The sequence below is a fragment of the Triticum dicoccoides genome, chromosome 3A (assembly GCF_002162155.2).
Source record: "Triticum dicoccoides isolate Atlit2015 ecotype Zavitan chromosome 3A, WEW_v2.0, whole genome shotgun sequence".
Lineage (NCBI taxonomy): Eukaryota > Viridiplantae > Streptophyta > Magnoliopsida > Poales > Poaceae > Triticum > Triticum dicoccoides.
This window is the reverse complement of record NC_041384.1, coordinates 571871965-571891331: the sequence shown is the minus strand read 5'-3', so window position 1 is coordinate 571891331 and position 19367 is coordinate 571871965. Positions and strand designations below refer to the sequence as shown.

Sequence of the window (19367 nt, the reverse complement as noted above, 5' to 3'; positions counted from 1 at the left end):
CCGGTAGCATGCAGTTGACGGTTGGCCGTTGCACCAAGTATTAATAACTATTTTCGCAAAAAAAAAGTAGGAGTGCAATTAATTAACTCGAACTGTCTAATGTATACTACTAAATAAATAAGTAAATCCTTGTATAGTGATTGTGCAAGATAGCGTCAACCGTAAAACGATGTGAGGCCGCCGACGGGCATGTGTCACCGCGATGCATGCGACCTGCACGCGACCAACGTGATGGCCGCTCAACAAGAGGAGGAACCGCGACAGCCGCCAACAGGGTGCGTCCAAAACCGCGGAATTTGCAGCTCACCGCCCACAAGCATTGGCGGCTAGGCGCTGTCATCTGTCCGACACGAATAAACAAAGCGCACAGCGACGCGCCGAAGGCACCCAGTTTGCGGCCAGGCGTGCACTGACGAGGCGCCGGACGCACCGCACGCGGCCACGACGCCTCCCAACCGCCGCGGCTAAGCAATGCCACGCCAGCCACCGGGGCGGTGAGCTGCAGGAGAATCCGCTGAAAAAGCCGCGTTCCCACGGCGACCGTCCGGGCCCCGTCCATGCGAGATCCCGCGCTCCCCCGCGTTCCCACTCGTCCCACCCACTCGCAACCATCCGGCACGGCGCCCACGTAGGATCCCATCCCCACGTCACCGTCCAGCGCGGCCGAAGCGTCGGCTGTGGCTTTTGCCCGGACGGTACTGCCACCCCCGTTCGCTCCAAGCCTCCCACTATATATCCGCGCCTCTCAGACCAGCTGGTCACACAAAGACCACCTAATCTCTCTCTCTAATCCGACGGAAGCAGCAGCAGCTAGCGACACACAACAACTACAGCAAGCACACAGCAGGAGGAGGAAGAAGAAGGCTCCATCTATCTATACTCTATAGTTCCACACGCATGGGGAACTGCGCCATCACGCACCAGGCCACGTCGTGGGCGGACGACGGCGAGTGGGAGCTGCCGTCGCCGGGCGACGACGAGGCGCACGAGGAGCGGAGGAAGGAGCACGCCAGCGAGGTGACCATCCGGATCAGCAAGCGCCAGCTGCAGGAGCTGGTGGACAAGAGGGCCGACGACGGCGTCTGGAAGGGCCGGCGGTCGGCGTCGGAGCTTCTGGCGGACATCATGAACGCCGGGGAGGTGCACCACCACGTCGACCACTGCAGGGCGGCGCACTGGAAGCCCGCCCTCCAGAGCATCCCGGAGGCGGTGGAGTCGTGACGCTACGCCCCGTGACGCGTGCCGGCCATGGCTTTCGATCGCCGGGTTTGGGTTTCTCGCCTCTTTCTTGGTTGCTTCTTCGCCGTGTCTCACAGCTTTTTGGCGGCCTTTTTGTGCTATTCTTTGGTTTGGATCCAACGAACAATGTATATACTCTCCGTTCCAAAATAGATGACCCAACTTTATACTAAGGTCAGTACAAAGTTGGGTCATCTATTTTGGAACGGAGGGAGTAGTAGGGAAAGTGGTGATGTAAATTGTAAAGTAGATGTTCTACTGTCCATACGGCTTTTTGTGTGTGGAACAACAACAAACCAAACATTCTCAGTTGATCTGCTGCTTTGTGTGTGGCACAAACCAAGCATTTTCACTTGATCCGCTGTCCAAAAACACGGTACAGACGAGCTTACCAGGAAGAGGAGGAAGAAGAAACCTACAAGGGTGCAAAGCAATGTTGGTTGGTTGAACCCAGAAGCCAAACCTGGAAACTGATGAGGACAGAAGCGATTCTGTATGCCCTGCAAGGGTGCAAAGCAATGTTGGTTGGTTGATCCCAGAAGCCAAGTTATGTTCCACTAAAGAAACAAGTTATGCAATGTAATTATGATTATGAATCATTGGGTGTGATCTGCCCTGTAGAGTCGTGGGTACCAATGAAGAAGATTGCACATATGCATTTTCTTTCCTCCACGTTCAGAAGCCCGTGCATTAAAATTGGCATTCTTGGTTCGTCCGCCTGCCGCGAGAGGCATGAAAGACCTGATTCGCTATTATATTAGGATTTTACGATTTATTAGAAATCACCTCACCTAATAATATTACAAAAATACTATACTATGTATTAGAAATACTGGTAGAGTGGACTTCTCGACTTCTGACTTCCTTTTGTGTAGTATTTAACCAGGCTACACAATCAATGAGGTTACAACAATCGAAAAAACAAAAATGATAGAGCAGATATGGATTAGGGGGGCCAAGTGCTATTAAAATAGGCTGGGGAGGGCCAAACCTTAAGCAAATACTCCCTCTGTTTCAAAATACTTGACTTTCATTTGTCTAAAAAATGGATGTACCTATATACTAAAACATGTCTAGATACATCTATATTTTAACAAATGGAAGTCATGTATTGTACTTCCTCCGTTTCAAATTACCCGTCACAGAAATGATATATCTAAAACTAAAATACATCTAGATACATCTATACCTGCGACAAATAATTCAGAATGGAGGGAGTAGATGTGTAGCAGTATATTTTTTTCCTAATTCTGCATTGTTCAGCAATTTGACAGCAAATTCTTGATGTTAGAGGGGGCCAAGGCCCCTGGCGCCCCTGTCTCCGTCATTGGTTATCGTGGCTCTTGCTCCATAATATGATTCTCACCACTAACGGTCTTGCCCTGAAGGAGTGGCCGCATGACCCAATCTACCAGCTCTGTCTCTAGGCCCCTAAGACCGCCTCTCATCTTTGCAAAGATTGCCCCTTTACTTCGGGCGTCCATCAACTGGTGTTGTCCTAGATGTGTCATGCATTTTTTTGATCCGGTGGATACCTTCTCGTCAATTGATGAATGATAAGAAGGCTGGTAGAAGGATCCCAACAACAATCTGAGGAGGCGCCTCATCTACCTCCTCATGAATGTCATGTGGAATGCATGAAAGGAAATGAACCATTGTATTTTCAATGGCACAAGAATGACTTAAATCGAGGTGGATCACCTACTCTATGAGGCCTATCGTTTAGTCCTTGTGTGATTTAGAACCATAAGTATTTGACGCATAATTGTTTTGTTGGGGTTCTGGCATGTTCCTGCCCACGAACATGCCACTTTATACATATTTTCCTCTTCTTAATGAAAAAGCTGTGCTCTTGTTAATTCCTCAAAAAATGATATAGAAAGTACAATCGCCGTGTGCACCAGAATAAAAACACACTACCAAAGTGGTTAGGGTGAACAATATCAATACTAGGGAATGCACAGAGAAACATCTCGACACCTGCGAATGGCAACACCCTACCAAGAGTCAATGGACTCAAACAACATTATTCAACGACTACATGATCTTGAGCGTCGTACAGAACATTGAAACCACAATCCAAATTGGCTAATAAGTTTTTATTATTGTGAGTTGTGCTGCAATCAGATTGGAGGAGCTTGCAAAACCAAGGTCCCACCAAGAACAAGATTCTTGCCAGCATACTCGGCGATAATCACCATCGGCGAGTGACAATAGTCATTGCATCCATCATTAGGCCCAGCCGACCACAATCTCGCTATTTAGACAGCGAGTACCAATTCCTAAGAAATGCGAGAAAATTGAAGTTAGTCAGAGGCCTGCCTAACAAGACTCGTTCAATCACCATCTTATTGTAGTTCGTGCATGACATCCAATCTAGTGCCTTGAACACAATCTAGAAGAGTCGACTCCTCTTTCTGGTCCAGGGCCTCCCAGTCAGGCCCCGAGCCTCACGGACAAAACTAAAAAAATGTAGTTGTCATGCAAGTGAATACGATGTGGGTCCCCGTCACCTGGACACCACAAAGAGGGCACAACGCATTTCCAGGATCGTGTCTCTTGATCACCTCTGTCCCAGATGGGATGCGATCTAGCAACAATGGCCAAACAATTTTTTTTGATCTTCAAGGGTAAGGACGCTTTCAAGAGTGGTGAGGTCTAGGAAATCAATAGCTGTCTGCACAAGGCATGATGTGCCGAGCCAACAGAAAAGACTCCACCAATCGCTAGGATATGATGTCCGGATTATGCGCGAGCACCCGTGGGAGGGCAGCCTGCAAACTAGCCACTCAACGGTCTCCACATGCCCAAATGTCCTTTAGGATAAGATATTCCACTAGCTGTTGTGGGCAGCCATGGAAACCAACACCATGAGATCCGAAATAACAAGTTTGGAAATCCCGTACATAATGGGACACTGTCAACCCATGGGTCAAGCCATAATAGGGTCCCATCACAATTGCCAATGGATACAAACAACCCTAGGCAGATCTCATGCTTGATTCACCGGATGGACCTCCAAAACTAGGATACTTCCCTGCGTGCACATGCAAGTAGTGGTTGTCGCCGCGAGTACTTTGCTTGAATAAGTTGAACCATAAACCCATGTCCCCTCAAAAGATCCACTAAACCTAGCGCGACATAAGGCCACGTTCATGTGAGTTGACACCAGAATGCCTATCCCTCCTAGGTCCTTCAGCATGCACATGTCAACCCACTTCACCATATGGCACTTTTGCGGCCATCCATCGCCTGCCAGAAGAATTGGGAGAGATCCTTATCAAACGAGCTATGTACACCTTCGGATAGGATATATAACCCCATCATGTACATGGGAGGCTAGAGAGATTGGAATCTATAAGGATGGTCTTACTACCTTACAAAGTAAAATGATCGCACCATGGTTCGGCCCTATATGCGAACCTCCCATAAGCGGGTCGAACTCGCTCAATGAAACCCCCGAGTTAGGTAGCGGCATCCCCAACTACGCAATGGGGAAGGTGGACAACCTGTAATTCAGGTTGTCTGCAATTCGCTGCTGCTCAGCCTCAAGGTAACCTAAAACCACCGCTTTGATCTTGTCAAAATTTCACATATTAGGACGATACCAAGGCTAAGGCACAGTTATGGGTAGCATAGCGGCGCCTCCAAAGAGTCTAACAATGGTTGTAAGCATATGCCTTTCCAATATCGACGTAAGGTGAGCAGAGCTTTCATCCAAGACACCATATCCACTCGGATGAGGGTCATTGATGTACCCAACTAGTTTGCGAGATTTCTACCCACAACGTGTGATAAGGAAGAAGCTACGGCCAAGCCACCCCCATTAGGTGTTCATACATGGGTGCATTGATTTGTCTTAACTAAGTCACGAAGGGCGTGGTAGTACAAAGCAGATACTAACACCAAGGCAGAAGCCAGTGCCATCATTAGCAGAGAGGCGTCACGGCATGCGAGCATGGAATGACACTATGCTTAAGTGTCACAGGAAATTATTTGGACATCCTGTCATCGTCGCTCTTGGGCCATCGACAGATGCACATCAAGGAGCATATACGAGAGTAGCAACGCAAAGAGGTGGTTCATCGACGACCGCAACTAGGAATAAGATGTGGTGGAGATGAGTCATGAGTGAAATAACCAATTGAGATGGTCCGCCTTGTGCTTCCACCATTCGACACCTCCTCCTCTGGTGATGAGGAGGTTGGAAGGGTGCCAATGGCAGAAGAAGTTCCCTAGGAAGCTCCGGAGGCCTAAGATTTTTTTATTGATTTTGATAGTTACAAATTGAAAATTTTGGAATGGCAATTTCTTTTGGGAACGAGTCGAAAGGTGTATTTTGAAAAACTATAATCTGCTATGAGATTGAAACATTTTTGTAAATTTTTGCTAGACAACTTTCATGTGGAGTGTGTTTGGGGATTCTTTGGATTGAGACACTATGCTTAAGTGTCATAGCAAATTATTTGGACATCATGTCATCATCGCTCTTGGGCCATCGACAGATGCACATCAAGGAGCATATACGAGAGTAGCAACACAAAGAGGTGGTTCGTCGACGAGCGCAACTAAGAATAAGATGTGGCGGAGATGAGTCATAAGTGAAATAACCAATTGGGATGTTCCGCCTTGTGCTTCCACCATTCGACACCTCCTCCTTTGGCGATGAGGGGGTTGAAAGGGTGCCAATGGCAGGAGAAGTTGCCTAGGAAGCTCTGAAGGCCTAAGATTTTTTTTATTGATTTTGATAGTTACAAATTGAAAATTTTGGAATGGGAATTTCTTTTGGGAACGAGTCGAAAGGTGTCTTTTGAAAAACTATAGTGTGCTATGAGATTGAAACGTTGTTGTAATTTTTGCTAGACAACTTCCGTGTGGAGTGTGTTTGGGGCTTCTTTGGATTGAAGGAATTTACAACACGTAGGAATAGGAAAAACACAGGATTAATATGCCATATCATATGAATTCCTACATGATTTCAAAACACAGGAATTTATAAGATGTGTTGGATGGTGCATAGGAATTGATCACATGAATTTTAGAGGATTGAGCGGGGTTGGGGGGTGGGGGGGGGGGGGGGGGTGGAGAGCAAGTGCATTGGACCTCTCAAAGGAAAAATAAAATGAGAGGTTTGAGCTCATGTTTAGATTCCTATGGAATGTAAGTTATAGGAATGGATTTGATAGAAATTTGGTGAACCCATTACTATGACCCAAAGGGTTTCCATAAGAAATATTCCTATGGATTGTAATCCTACAAAATTTCTATAAAATTCCTTCAATCCAGAGAAGACCTGTATTTTCATGAACCTAATACTCCCTCTGTTCGTTTTTATAAGATGTTTTAGACAACTGAGATTGAACTGTTTTGGGCATTGTGAAATATACAACGTCTTATAAAAGTGAACAGAGAGAGTAACACTTATCCAGCTGAGTCTATGGGCAGTAAGACCTGTATTTTCATGAACCTAATACTCCCTCCGTTCGTTTTTATAAGATGTTTTAGACAACTGAGATTGAACTGTTTTGAGCATTGTGAAATATACAACGTCTTATAAAAGTGAACAGAGAGAGTAACACTTATCCAGCTGAGTCTATGGGCAGTAAGATAACCATATTTGCAAAACCAATATCTAAGGCGAGATCAAAGGTGGAAGAGTATTCCACAAAATTCTAGACGTGTCGAAACAACTCAAGGGAGATAGCTCATTTGAGACTGGTCGTTAAATGTGAGGGGCACATTCACTACAAACTGACCCACACATTTTCCAGCTGACCGTGCAAGCATTTGCAAGTCGAAATTTCCCATAAACTCTATATAAAGCAAAATGGAGGCTGCTATGGTGCACAGTAGTAGGTGCCCACAAACACATGATAAGCCGGGGTCTATATCAAGGTTGCTCGATGTACCAATCGATCGACTAGTAACATCGAAGTGGTGGGCATAGTGTTGCTATAATGAGCAACTAGTGGCGTACGTAGTTTGGAGCACTGAATTTTCAGTTCTGGTGGTGGTTGACAGATCCGGCCATTATTAGGGCAGAAGAAGCTGGTGGTTCTACGAATTATAGTTTCATGGGAAACAAGCACTGAGAGAAGATACTAGCTAGGTGACGCTGAAATGACGTAGTGATCATGTGTCCCCATTTGAGTCTTGACCATTTCTGCATTTGCAACTTCTCCTGTCTTTGTACTTGATAGTCATACAGCTGCTAACCAGGGCAGTGATCCTCTTGTGCCCTTGATAAGGTGTGATTTCTCAAAAATATTAATCAGAATCCTCAGGAAAACAGTCATGATTCATCAAAGAAACGTAGGCACTTACACTTCAACAAGTAAGTATGATGCAAGACTGTAGTGAGTGAAGCATTTTGTGTTATGAAATGGGTGCGCTTGCATATGCTGAAAATCACATTTTGCATATACAAAGAGCGCTCATGTTCCATGCAGGGGATCACTACAAATGTGAAATACATATACAAATTCTAGATAAAGAAATATATCTTGTAATACAGAACCTAATCTCCAGAGACTGTTTTGTAAGCTTGTACACGCGCGCCAACAAGCAAGGCAACAATTTTTATTTTTTTGAGGGGAAAGCAAGGCAACAAATTAATGGTACGCTGCGTGCGCATGCATGCAAGCATCGTCCGCGTGCTAGTCCTTGGCAATATCTTTGTGGAATTCTAGCTGCTATAGCGTGATTAGCTCGGGCAGATTTTAGTTTTGTTTGGAGGTGACCAGTGGTTCTTGCTTGTCGGGACAGGTATCCACATCTGTCGGTCCTATTTTTATCTCGTTTTGATTTGATCACTCACAGCTTTTCATGTTTTGTCTTCGGCTATTTGGCTGAGCCTTAACTTTCGGTCTCTGCATTGAGCAATGGACACAGGCATACAATGGACAGTTGCTACACCCAAGCTTGGGGAGCCCGGGCCTGGGTTGTGGCCCCGAAAGCCTTCATTGACTGTAGAGTTTGTTGCACTGTTTCACACTGTACATCACTGTACCACTAAAGCAGGTCCGGGGCCCAGTGCTAGCCTGGCTCCGCCCCTGACAATGACATGTTAGTTCATGCTTCGTAATTGTGTTGTCTCTTTGTTTGCTCGAGTTCTCGGGTGTTCTTTACGACAACCCAACACCGAATATGCATTCCGAAAATCGGCAGAGATCACCGGCAGGCCAGAGAAGGCAACCTGATTTTTTCCAAATTCTGCATGGACAGTGGGTGACACGTACCATCAATTCCCATCCTGGTCGTTGGCCTCACAAAAGCCTTGAGCATCAGAAGATCCCGCGGAAAAGTCGCGTTCACACGCACGGAGCCTTCCTCACGCATCGCGTGGAAGGAAGGAGAATGTCTGAAGATTCACTCTCAGGTTGTTGCAAAACTACCACCTTGGGTTGCCAAACATGTAGCCACGCCGGGCCGTGTCGTCTTGGTCAAGGCAGGGCTTACAACCATTGCTATATATATATATATATATATATATATATATATATATATATATATATATATATATATATATATATATGTATATATATCCTTGGAATTGCATGTGGAAGTGAGGAAGAAGATTGACATCTTGCAGCGTGCCTATCTTTGGGCGGGTTTTGATAAGGTGACCGTTGGAAAATGCAAGGTCAACCAGAAACTCGTTTGTAATTCCAAGAGCTGTTGTAGTTTGGGCATCCTCAACCTTGAGAAGTTTGCTACTAGCCATCGACTGCGATGGCTTTGGTATGCGTGGGCTGACCCGCCCAAGACTTGGGCTAGGACGGGAACACCGTGCAATGATGATAAAGACCTTTTTGCCGCAGCCACAACTGTTAGTGTTGGAGATGGATGTAAGGCGAAGTTCTGGGAATCATGTTGGCTCGACGACATGAGACCCAAAGATACTTGACCTCTCAAAAAAGAAATTTACCTCGGTCCAAAAAGTTCTCCTCAACAATTATTGGGTTAGTCAGATTGATTCCCACCATGGACTTACCATGGAGTATATTTAGGAGCTTGCCTTGCTTTGGGAGAAGCTATCCTCTCTTACTCTTGACAATGATGTGCATGATACTATCCTATGAAAGTTCACGTCTCATGGAGAATACTTGGCGTCGACTGCCTATATGGCGTAGTTTATGGGACACACGACAAGCATCATGCCTGCTGCTGTTTGGAAGGGTTGGGCCCCTCCAAAATGCATTTTTTTTGCTTGGTTGATAATTCAAAATAGAGTTTTGAGGGCCGACCAATTGCACCGTCGTGGATGGCCAAACTGCAACCTCTGCCCGCATTGCAAGCAAGTCCAAGAAACCACGGCACACCTTCTCTTTCAATGCAGGTTCTCCCAGCGTGTCTGGATCAAGGTTGCAACATGGCTTGGTATACATGGTGATGTGGTGAGGAGCTGGCGAATGAGGCTTAAGTTCTAGAATGGCGGATTAAAAATGTGATTGAGCGTGGAGATCATAGAAAGGCTATCGCCTCCTCGTTCATGCTTATGTCTTAGGAGATTTGGAAAGAGCATAATATAAGGGTTTTTCGTAACAGCACCGCTACGACGATGATGCTCGTCTCGAATATAAAAAAGAAGGCCCATCTTTGGGCTATTGCTGGTGCCACCCACTTGAGTATTGTCATGCCGCGAGAGTATATATTTGTCTCCTGCTTTGCGCTCATTTGTCTCGAATCTTCTCCCTCAATCAATGAAAATGGCAAATCTTTTGCCTTGCTTAAAAAAAATGGTGAGGGGCACATTCACTACAAACTGACCCACACATTTTCCAGCTGACCATGCAAGCATTTGCAAGTCAAAATTTCCCATAAACTCCTTATAAGACAAAATGGAGGCTTTTATGGCGCACAGTAGTTGGTGCCCACAAACACATGATAAGCCGGAGTCTATATCAAAGGTTGCTCGATGTACCAATCGATCCATCAGTAACATCGAAGTGGTGGGCATGGTGTTGCCATCATGTTGACCGCGCAGGTTGCTATCTGGAAGTCCCATTTTCCAGGCTCTAGCAAAGGACTATTCCGTATATGTACGAGCAACTACTGGCGTACATAGTTTGGAGCACTGAATTTTCAGTTCTGGTAGCGGTTGACAGACACGGCCATTATTAGGGCAGAAGAAACTGGTGGTGCTACGAATTATGGTTTCATGGAAAACAAAGACGGAGTGAAGATACTAGCCAGGTGACGCTGAAATGACATAGTAATGTGTCCCCCCTTTGAGTCTTGGCCATTTCTGCATTTGCAACTTCTCTGTCTTTGTGCTTCATAGTCATACAGCTGCTAGCCAGTGCAGTGATCCTCTTGTGCCCTTGATAAGGTGTGATTTCTCAAAAATGTTATTCAGAATCCTCAGAAAATTAGTTATGATTTTTCTAAACAAAAATGTTTAGGCACTACTTCAACAAGTAGGTGTGACTTAAGAGTTGTGAAGTGAGTATAGCATTTGGCATAATGAAATGGGCGCGCTTGCATATGCTGAAAAGCACGTTTTGCATATACAAAGAGTGCTCATGTTCCATGCTGGGGATCACGGCAAATGTGAAATACATATACAAAATCTAGATAAAAAAGAAATATATCCTGTAATATAGAACCTACTAATCTCCAGCGACTGGTTTGTAAGCTTGTACACGTACGCCAACAAGCAAGGCAACAAATTAAGGGCACGCTGCGTGCGCATGCATGCAAGCGTCGTCCGCGTTTAGTCCTTGGCAATATCTTCGTGGATTCTTGATTAGCTCGCGCAGATTTTAGTTTGGTTTGGAGTTGGACCGGTGGTTCTTGCTTTGCCTTGTCAGGTTAGGTACCCACATCTGTCGGTCCTATTTTTATCTCGCTTTGATCACTCACGGCTTTTCATTTTTTTGTCTTTGGTTATTTGGCTGAGCCTTATTCAGGGCACAATGGCCTATTTTTTTAAAAAAGGAGGATAACTTTCAGCCTCTGCATCGAGTAATGAACACAACCATACAATGGATAGTGGCGAAGCTACATCCCAGGCTTGGGCCGCCCGGGCCCGGGTTGTGGCGGCGAAAGCCTTCATTAACTGTAGAGTTTGTTGCGCTATTTCACACTGTACATCACTGTAGCATTGAAGCAGGCCCAGGGCCCATCTCTGCCCCTAACAATGGCCTATTAGTTCATGCTCCGTAATTGTGTTGTCCTTTTGGTTGGGCGATTCTCAACTGGAGATGACTAGTTTCTACTGATCGATCTACATATCTCACCTAGAATAAATTCTAAAATTCTTGCGGCTTGCTCGTGTTCTCGGGTGTTCTTCACGACAACCCAACATCGAACACGCATACCAAAAATCGGCAGAGATCACCGGCAAGGCAGAGAAGGCAGCTGGAGTTTTTCCAAATTCTGCATGGACAGTGGGTGACATGTACCATCAACTCTCATCCCGGTCGTTGGCTCTCCACAAAAGCCTTGAGCACCGGAAGATCCCGTGGAAAAGCCCCGTTCACACGCGCGGAGCCTTCCGCACGCCTCGCGTGGAAGGAAGGAGGAGAACGTTTGAAGATTCGCTCCCGGGCGCCAGTTTCCCACCACGTACGTCCACCGCCCCTCGCCCGATCCCGGCCGTCCGGCGCCCTGGTCGCCTCCATCCCACCGGCCGCACTACTCACGGATCGCCGCGGCCGTCCACGTGGCCCGATGGGCGCCCGGTTGGGGAGAAAGCCGCCTGCGCGAGACCCTGAGACGTGGTCTCCCGCCCTCCACGTCCAACTTCCATCCGCCCGCCATGGTCCAACTTTGTCACGTCGCCTTCAACCTCCAGCCTCTATGTATATATATAAGCTGTGTCGCGCGAGCCAGACGATCCTCTCTCTCTTCCCCTCCCTCGCTCTTACCACGAAGCTCAAGCCGGACCTAGCTCAAGAAGATCTAGAGCTAGCATCCAGGCTTGAGATCGATATATACGATCATATATACGATACGCACCGATCGGGAGGTCGATCATCCATGGGGAACTGCTTGAAGCTGCAGCGCGCCTCCGAGTCGTGGGTCGACGACGACGAGTGGGAGGTGGACGTGGTGGAGGGGAAGACGGCGGCCGGCGAGAACGAGAAGACGGAGCGGGTGGAGGTGAAGATCAGGGTGACCAAGAGGCAGGTCCAGGAGCTGCTGCAGCAGGCTGCCCTGGACGGCAAGGGGAAGAGGGCGACGGAAAAGGTGCTGACGGATCTGATCAACTCCGGCACGGTGTGCTACCACGACGATCACGAGACGAGGGGGCACTGGAGGCCGTCGCTGCAGAGCATCACCGAAGCCGAAGAGCCTTGACTTCGATATGTAGGACAGTTCCATGGATCTCTTGATTATCATGTGCGTATATATAGTTGCTGTATGTAGGAGTGCAGGCATAGGTTTTTGGATCGAGATTCTATTAGGAGATGTACAGACTGCAGAAATGCTGGTAGCAGAGATTATTTTTTGGGAGTTCCTCTTCTGGAAATCTCTTATATTTTTCTACCAATGTGTTTTTAGTCTGTAATTAATCCCGGGACCTTTCGAGTATTCAGGGATAGAGGAGACATATATGAAATGCTATCTTCAAACGTAAACTGAAAGCAGAACAAAATGCATCCCTGAGTTTGTCCAAAAAACTTCACACTTCTGATTGGCTGTTCTAGTGATTAAGAAAAGATTAGGCGTAAAGGTGACGCGCGTTCACAGATTCATTACCAAGCTAGGGCCGGGAAATGCAGGCGCTATATGCTCACCCACTATTTTCGTCCCTCTAAGCGCAGTCAAACTGATTGACAGCTGCGATTACATTACTAGCATCGACGACTTATATTCCGCACTGAATTGGTCCAGTCTATGGGCTATGCCTATCAGTTATTTATTATTCCAAGGACAAATATTTGTCCTTATGTTAGACGAACGCGTTTATTTTTGACGGAAAACAGTAGGTGAGTTGTCTACTGTTCAAACAAATTAAAGAATTATAGTGTTACATGCAAGTATTTACAGAAAAGCAGCAACATCTAAGAAGAAAGCTACTGAAATGTATCCACCCATACAGCAAAAGCTGAATAAGATGCTTTGTTAGCTCTATGTAAGATGAGCTTCCCGCTCCCGTGCAACGCGGCCGTCCCGCACCAGCGCGTCCCCGCCTCCCACCTCCCACCTCCCTGCCACCACTCTCCTCTCCGCCTCCGCTGGCGCCGCCGCCAGGGCAAAGCCTGAGCGGCTCGACGGCGGCGGCCTTCTTCTCGCGCGTTAGCTGCTCAAGATCGTTGTGGCGGTTCCAATCTCGATCTTCTCGGCGGTGATGGTGGACAATGACGACTGGAGTGTGGCGCCGGGTCTGTAGCCACAGCGGCTCAACCTCCGGTTCGGCTTCGGATCGCGCTAGTGCTCCTGGTTTTGATCTGCATCACGCGGACGCATGTGGCGGCAACCATGGGCTTGGCGGTGGTGGTCATCCTCCGTCAAAGGTGGTTGGCCTGAGTCTGGGTGGTCGGATATCGAGATTGGTCATCTAGTCCCGGCTACGAGTCGGGGAGACATAGTTGCTGATAAAATTCGAGCCGATGACGAGTGATGGTAGCGTTCTGCGTTGTTACCTTGATGAAGGCATAGTCGTGTAACTATTGTCTGTCGACCCACTTGTGCTGCTACGGGAGAAACCCTAGGATCTGGTCTTCCAGATCGGATGATGGTGGCACTGCGGTGTTGGTTTTCTCTTGGGCGCATCATTTGTGGAGCAGTGCCGGAAGACAGAGGCAGGAGGTGGAGGGGCTTCGTGTTGCATGGAGCTTCGGTGGAGATATCAAGTCATGCCTAGCCGACAGGTGCTACGCTCTGACATGCCTGTTCGCAGGTGCTACGCACGACAAATCTTTTAGAGACTTCAAGTTGCGTCGGTTGGTGGTACTTGGTGGCATGGTGCTGCCGTGTACCGGCGACAATCGCGACGTGATCAGCAGTTTGCGCGCAGGGATGTGATGCCGTTGGGCGCCATTGTGGCGTAGACAGATGGCCGGATTGGTAAAGATGATGAGGATCTCTTTTCTGAAGATGGGTCAGCGATTCGATGATGATGGTGGCTTCTAAAACATGTGCATGTGGTGTATGCTTTAGGTGTGCTCCATCAGCTGTAGGTTCCGATACGTTGTGTGGATGGATTGGCGACGACACCGGTTTTAGATATGGGGGGTGAGAGCACTACATATTATCGAGTTTGTAGGTGTGAGTGATGGCCTTGAATGACTTAATTTTTTTTGTCAGACCTTTATTGAATAACTAATAAAGATAATTATATGCATCGATTGATGTAGAGATCAGGAGTTTAAACCTTCTTTTTCAAAAGAAACCGTGAGATGAGCTTCATTCATGAAAAATACTCAACATCTGTACAGACCGGGGGTCTTCTTATGTTTGAACATGTAGTCATTTCTGCAAATCTATTAGAATAAATCTGAGACATATTGTTGATCATTCAAAAATCAAGCAATCACATGAGTCATGACATCAAGATTTGTTAACGAGGTTTATCGATATGATTATATTCTTGGAGTCTGACTACGGGCGCTCCTCCTCATGACACCGTCATAATACCGCACATCAGCCACGCGGGCATCGGCACACACCGCCGGCTCTCCTTGTGTACCTGCGCTATTATGTTGGTATATATATGTTACATCGTGTGTCTACCTCGCTATATATGAGAGGCCTAGGATACAAGTGTCCTACTTGGACACAACTCCATATCTTGTCTACACATCGTACGACTCCAGATCCAACTGTAACCTAACTTGTACAATAATATTCGACACAACTCTAACAAACTCCACCTTGGCGAATATTCTCCACCACCTTGCATTTATCCATGCGTCGAACCTCCGTGTATATTGGACTTGAGATATGCCATGAGCACCGCTGCTACTCCTAGACTCCACGTGACTCCACCTGCAACTGTAGTCCCTTCTCATCTTCTTCACAGTCAACACTCGAGCAAAATTAAGTTCCTCATTACTTTACTTTGTGATCCCAAGTTCCGGAGTATCCGATCAACCTCATCACACACCGACCACTGTCTGCTGAAAGTGAACAACTCACATATTGAACGCCACATATGAGAGTTACCTGAACTCAATGTCGCCGCTCTTTCTTGACCGTCTGTCTGAAACTTGAAGAGATTTCACCGTCGCCCTGTGTCACCCTGAGTCGAATTCACAGTTGCCTCACCCTTTTCCCGGATAGTCATTGACATGTACCACAGCTATAGCACTCCGCCTCCTTCTGTACTTGTTATCCGCACTTTGCCATGTGCACTGAACACCACAGAATATACGACCATGTATTCTCTCAGCTTTCGACAATTTCAGACTTCCCGCCACTTTTTCAGATTCTCCACGGTCAACTCATGTCCATCAACTAGTACCGATATACCCAGTCACCAACTTGAATCCGGTGCTCATCAACACTGCTTCGGCACCCCTGCATACTTTGTCTGACCACATGTCTGACCACCAGTGCCTTGGCCTGTCGCTGTGTTCCGTGCTTACCGCACGTGTCGCTGCTATCACCGCGTCGAGCCTCTGTTGTCCTGGTCGAGTCTCCCGGGTAGCTAGCCCATACCGCCTCAACCCCCACTGCAAAGAACCGCCGATCATCATCGACCGATGCCGAGTATCACGTCTCCAACAGACCACTGGTATCCAGTTTGAAACCACGTGTCTCTCGCTATATCGCTAAAATAGGCTTTGACTCTCCGTTAACTTACGGCGTAGCCCCTCCATCAGCTCAGAGTGAAGTCTTTCACCAGACTCCAGCTCCACCTTCAACATTACTCCATGTAGCTGGTTGTGCTACCCGCGCCCTGTCGACTTCAAGATTTCATGTTTACACTGTCTTGAATCAGCCCTGCCTCATAGTCCATCGAAGCCGCACAAGCCCTCAGACCTGCACCACGTGTTTTCACGCCCCAGAAGTCGGCCACCATCAGCATCACGCTCCTACGTCGTCGTTGCTGAAATCACCGCCGTCTTCTACTTTGACCAACATCCATGTCAGTCCATCAGACAATCCAGTCCGACCCGGCCGAATTATTCGACTGCAACCATGCTTTATCCTCCTTCTTTTCCGCCTGCACATCTTTGTGCATTGCTTAACGCCCCGTGTATGCATGATCCCTGCCACGACGCACTCCAGACTCCTCCGAGCCTTATACACACATCGCTATCCTCGATTCCCGTTTGACTGGTAGTCGAACAACAACACTGCCGCCATGCTGATTTCCTTAGCGTCCAAAGCAAAGAACCTAAAACTAGTCCTTGCAGTCTCTTGTGTACATGTGCAACCAACTCAATTTTATCCACACATTTAGCATCATATGACTTCCTGACTAATTTTCTTGTTCTATTCTTTTCCACGCATGAGATCAACATGCTAGTAACCAGCAGATTCCAAGTTCCAACACGCTGCAATACCGTCCAAAACTGAATTTTTCCTTAACAAATCTCTCTTACGCACGTCCAGCTCCTTTGCCTATGCTTCAGCTCGCCTTGAGCCAGCCAACTACGCAGCCACGTGCCCTAGGCCTCCAGTTCAGCGTCCAGCCACCAATGCCGGTGGATCCCTACTGGCTGCGCTGGTATGCGCATACGCCATGCCTGCACACACCGATCTAAGGATCTGCCACGCAAACACGCCTTGGCTAGAATAAATCTAATATACCCATCGATCATCCGAGGACCAAGCAATCACACGAGTCACGACACCAAGATTTGTTAGCGAGGTTCATCGATATGGCCATATCCTCGGAGCCTGACTACGGCGCTCATTCCCATGACACCGTCACAATACCGCACACCGGCCACCCGGGAGCCGGCACACGTCGCAGGCTCCCCCTGCGTACCTGTGTTATTATGTTGGCATAGGTTACATCATGTGTCTACCCCCGCTATATATGAGAGGCAAAGGATACAAGTGTCCTACTTGGACACGCCTCCATATCCTGTCTACACACTATACGGCTCCAAGTCCAACTGTAACCTAACTTGTACAATAATATTCGACACAACTCTAACATAATCTAGATACTCCAGGTGACCAAAATAATCTTCCCATGAAGAAAGGCACCCGGACTCATGCCTCAGTCCCTGCAGATTCTCCTGGAGATCATCGGTCATTTGCACATTGGGGCATAGATAATGACAACAGCAGCTTTGCAAATGGCAGTCAAATAACATATGAGTACTGCTCTCTCTAACATTGAACATTGGTATATGACACCCTGGCACAGTGGAATTGAGGGCCAGTTCTTTTGGGCGATTTTACTAGAATCGCCTCCTGTAAGGGCATATTTATCCCTAAGGTGTTTTGGTGATTGATGACAATGCTTTTGCGGACTAATCGTGTGCCTTGAGTTTCCCAGACGTTTCATCGCTAGGCACAAGACGTTTTGGTGCCCCTCGAAGATTATTGAAGACGGCGTTTTTTCTACATTTCTTTTTGGTGGATTTGAGTCGTAGGAAAGCCGTACTATTAAGAGGGGGTCCGCGTCGGAAAAGTTTGGGTGGAATCATCACGTAGACATTCTCTTCCTTGTTCCCTCATTTCCCCTGCACTTTGGAGCATCCTCCGTTGATCCTCTTTACCTTGTCCTGGCTGCTGTTGATGGGCTTGCGGTAGTACTGCTTCTTGTTGAGCGGTAGTACCGCAAGCACCCGCGGTAGTACTGTACTTCGGCGCGGTAGTATCGCAGGTGCCCACGGTAGTACCGCTCATATGGAGCCGCAGTACCGTGGCCCCCAGGCCAAGTACCGTTCCTTCGCGGTAGTAGGGGTGGATGTAATTTTTTACATCCGCACCACTACGGTAGTACCGCATCCCATGCGCGGTAGTACCGTGCGCAGCCTGGCTCAGCTGCCAGGCGGTAGTACCGCTCCTCTGCGGTAGTACTCTGTCGGATTTTTGTTTCGTCCGTTTACCAGCGGAAGTAGGCACAGATGTTTTTTTATCCGCGCTCTTCCCAGGCTAGGGGTTTCCTGCCTTGTGGTAGTACCGCAAGGGGGAGCGGTAGTACCGCGCCCGCGACAGTACCGTCCTCATCCCTTGTGCTACAGGTCTGCCCTAGTTGCTGCTGCTGCTGCGGTAGTACCGCGGGTCCTCATGGTAGTACCGCATGGCCTTGCGGTAGTACCGCTTGTCAGCAAGCGGAAGTACCGCGTGGCCCTGCGGTAGTACCGCTGGTCTGGGGCGGTAGTACCGCTGGTCGCGGGCTGGTAGGTGGATAACGGTTGGATTTTTGTCCTAAGCTATAAAAGGGGTGTCTTCTTCCTCTAGTTGGCTATCTCTTCCAACCCTAAGCTCCATTGTTGCTCCAAGCTCCATTTTCGCCCGATCTCACTCCCTAGCCAATCAAACTTGTTGATTTGCTCGGGAGTGGTTGAGAAGGCCCCGATCTACACTTCCACCAAGAAAATTTTGATTTCCCCACTAATCCCTTGCGGATCTTGTTACTCTTGGGTGTTTGAGCACCCTAGACGATTGAGGTCACCGCGGAGCCATACTCCATTGTGGTGAAGCTTCGTGGTGTCGTTGGGAGCCTCCAATTGAGTTGTGGAGATTGCCCCAACCTTGTTTGTAAAGGTTCGATCGCCGCCTCCAAGGGCACCAATAGTGGAATCACGGCATCTCGCATTGTGTGAGGGCGTGAGGAGAATACGGTGGCCCTAGTGGCTTCTTGGGGAGCATTATACCTCCAGACTGCTCCAACGGAGACGTACTTCCCCTCAAAGGGAAGGAACTTCGGTAACACATCCTCGTCTCCACCGGCTCCACTCTTGGTTATCTCATGCCTTTACTTGTGCAAGCTTATTTGTGATATATCTCTTGCTTGCTTGTCTTCCTATCTTTGTTGCATCATATAGGTTGCTCACCTAGTTGCATATCTAAACAACCTACTTTGATGCAAAATTTAAATTTTTAAAGAAAAGCAAAAAATTGTTAGTTGCCTATTCACCCCCCCTCTAACCAACCATATCGATCCTTTCAATTGGTATCAGAGCCTTATCTCTTTATTAAGGACTTTACCGTCTGAAGAGTATGGTTGACATCGTAGAAGGTGAGGAGGAGCGCTCTGGTGCAAATCT

General features: G+C 47.7%; 2 protein-coding genes across 2 annotated transcripts; both read left to right on the top strand.

The window, feature by feature from the left end:
• The first annotated feature begins 766 nt into the window (after positions 1-766).
• LOC119269260 lies at positions 767-1859 on the top strand. The gene has a single exon (XM_037551058.1). The coding sequence runs from the start codon at positions 898-900 to the stop codon at positions 1219-1221; it is 324 nt and encodes a 107-aa protein (XP_037406955.1). The 5' UTR covers positions 767-897; the 3' UTR covers positions 1222-1859.
• Positions 1860-12093: 10234 nt separating this feature from the next.
• LOC119272184 lies at positions 12094-12824 on the top strand. The gene has a single exon (XM_037553734.1). The coding sequence runs from the start codon at positions 12223-12225 to the stop codon at positions 12541-12543; it is 321 nt and encodes a 106-aa protein (XP_037409631.1). The 5' UTR covers positions 12094-12222; the 3' UTR covers positions 12544-12824.
• The last annotated feature ends 6543 nt before the right edge of the window (positions 12825-19367 follow it).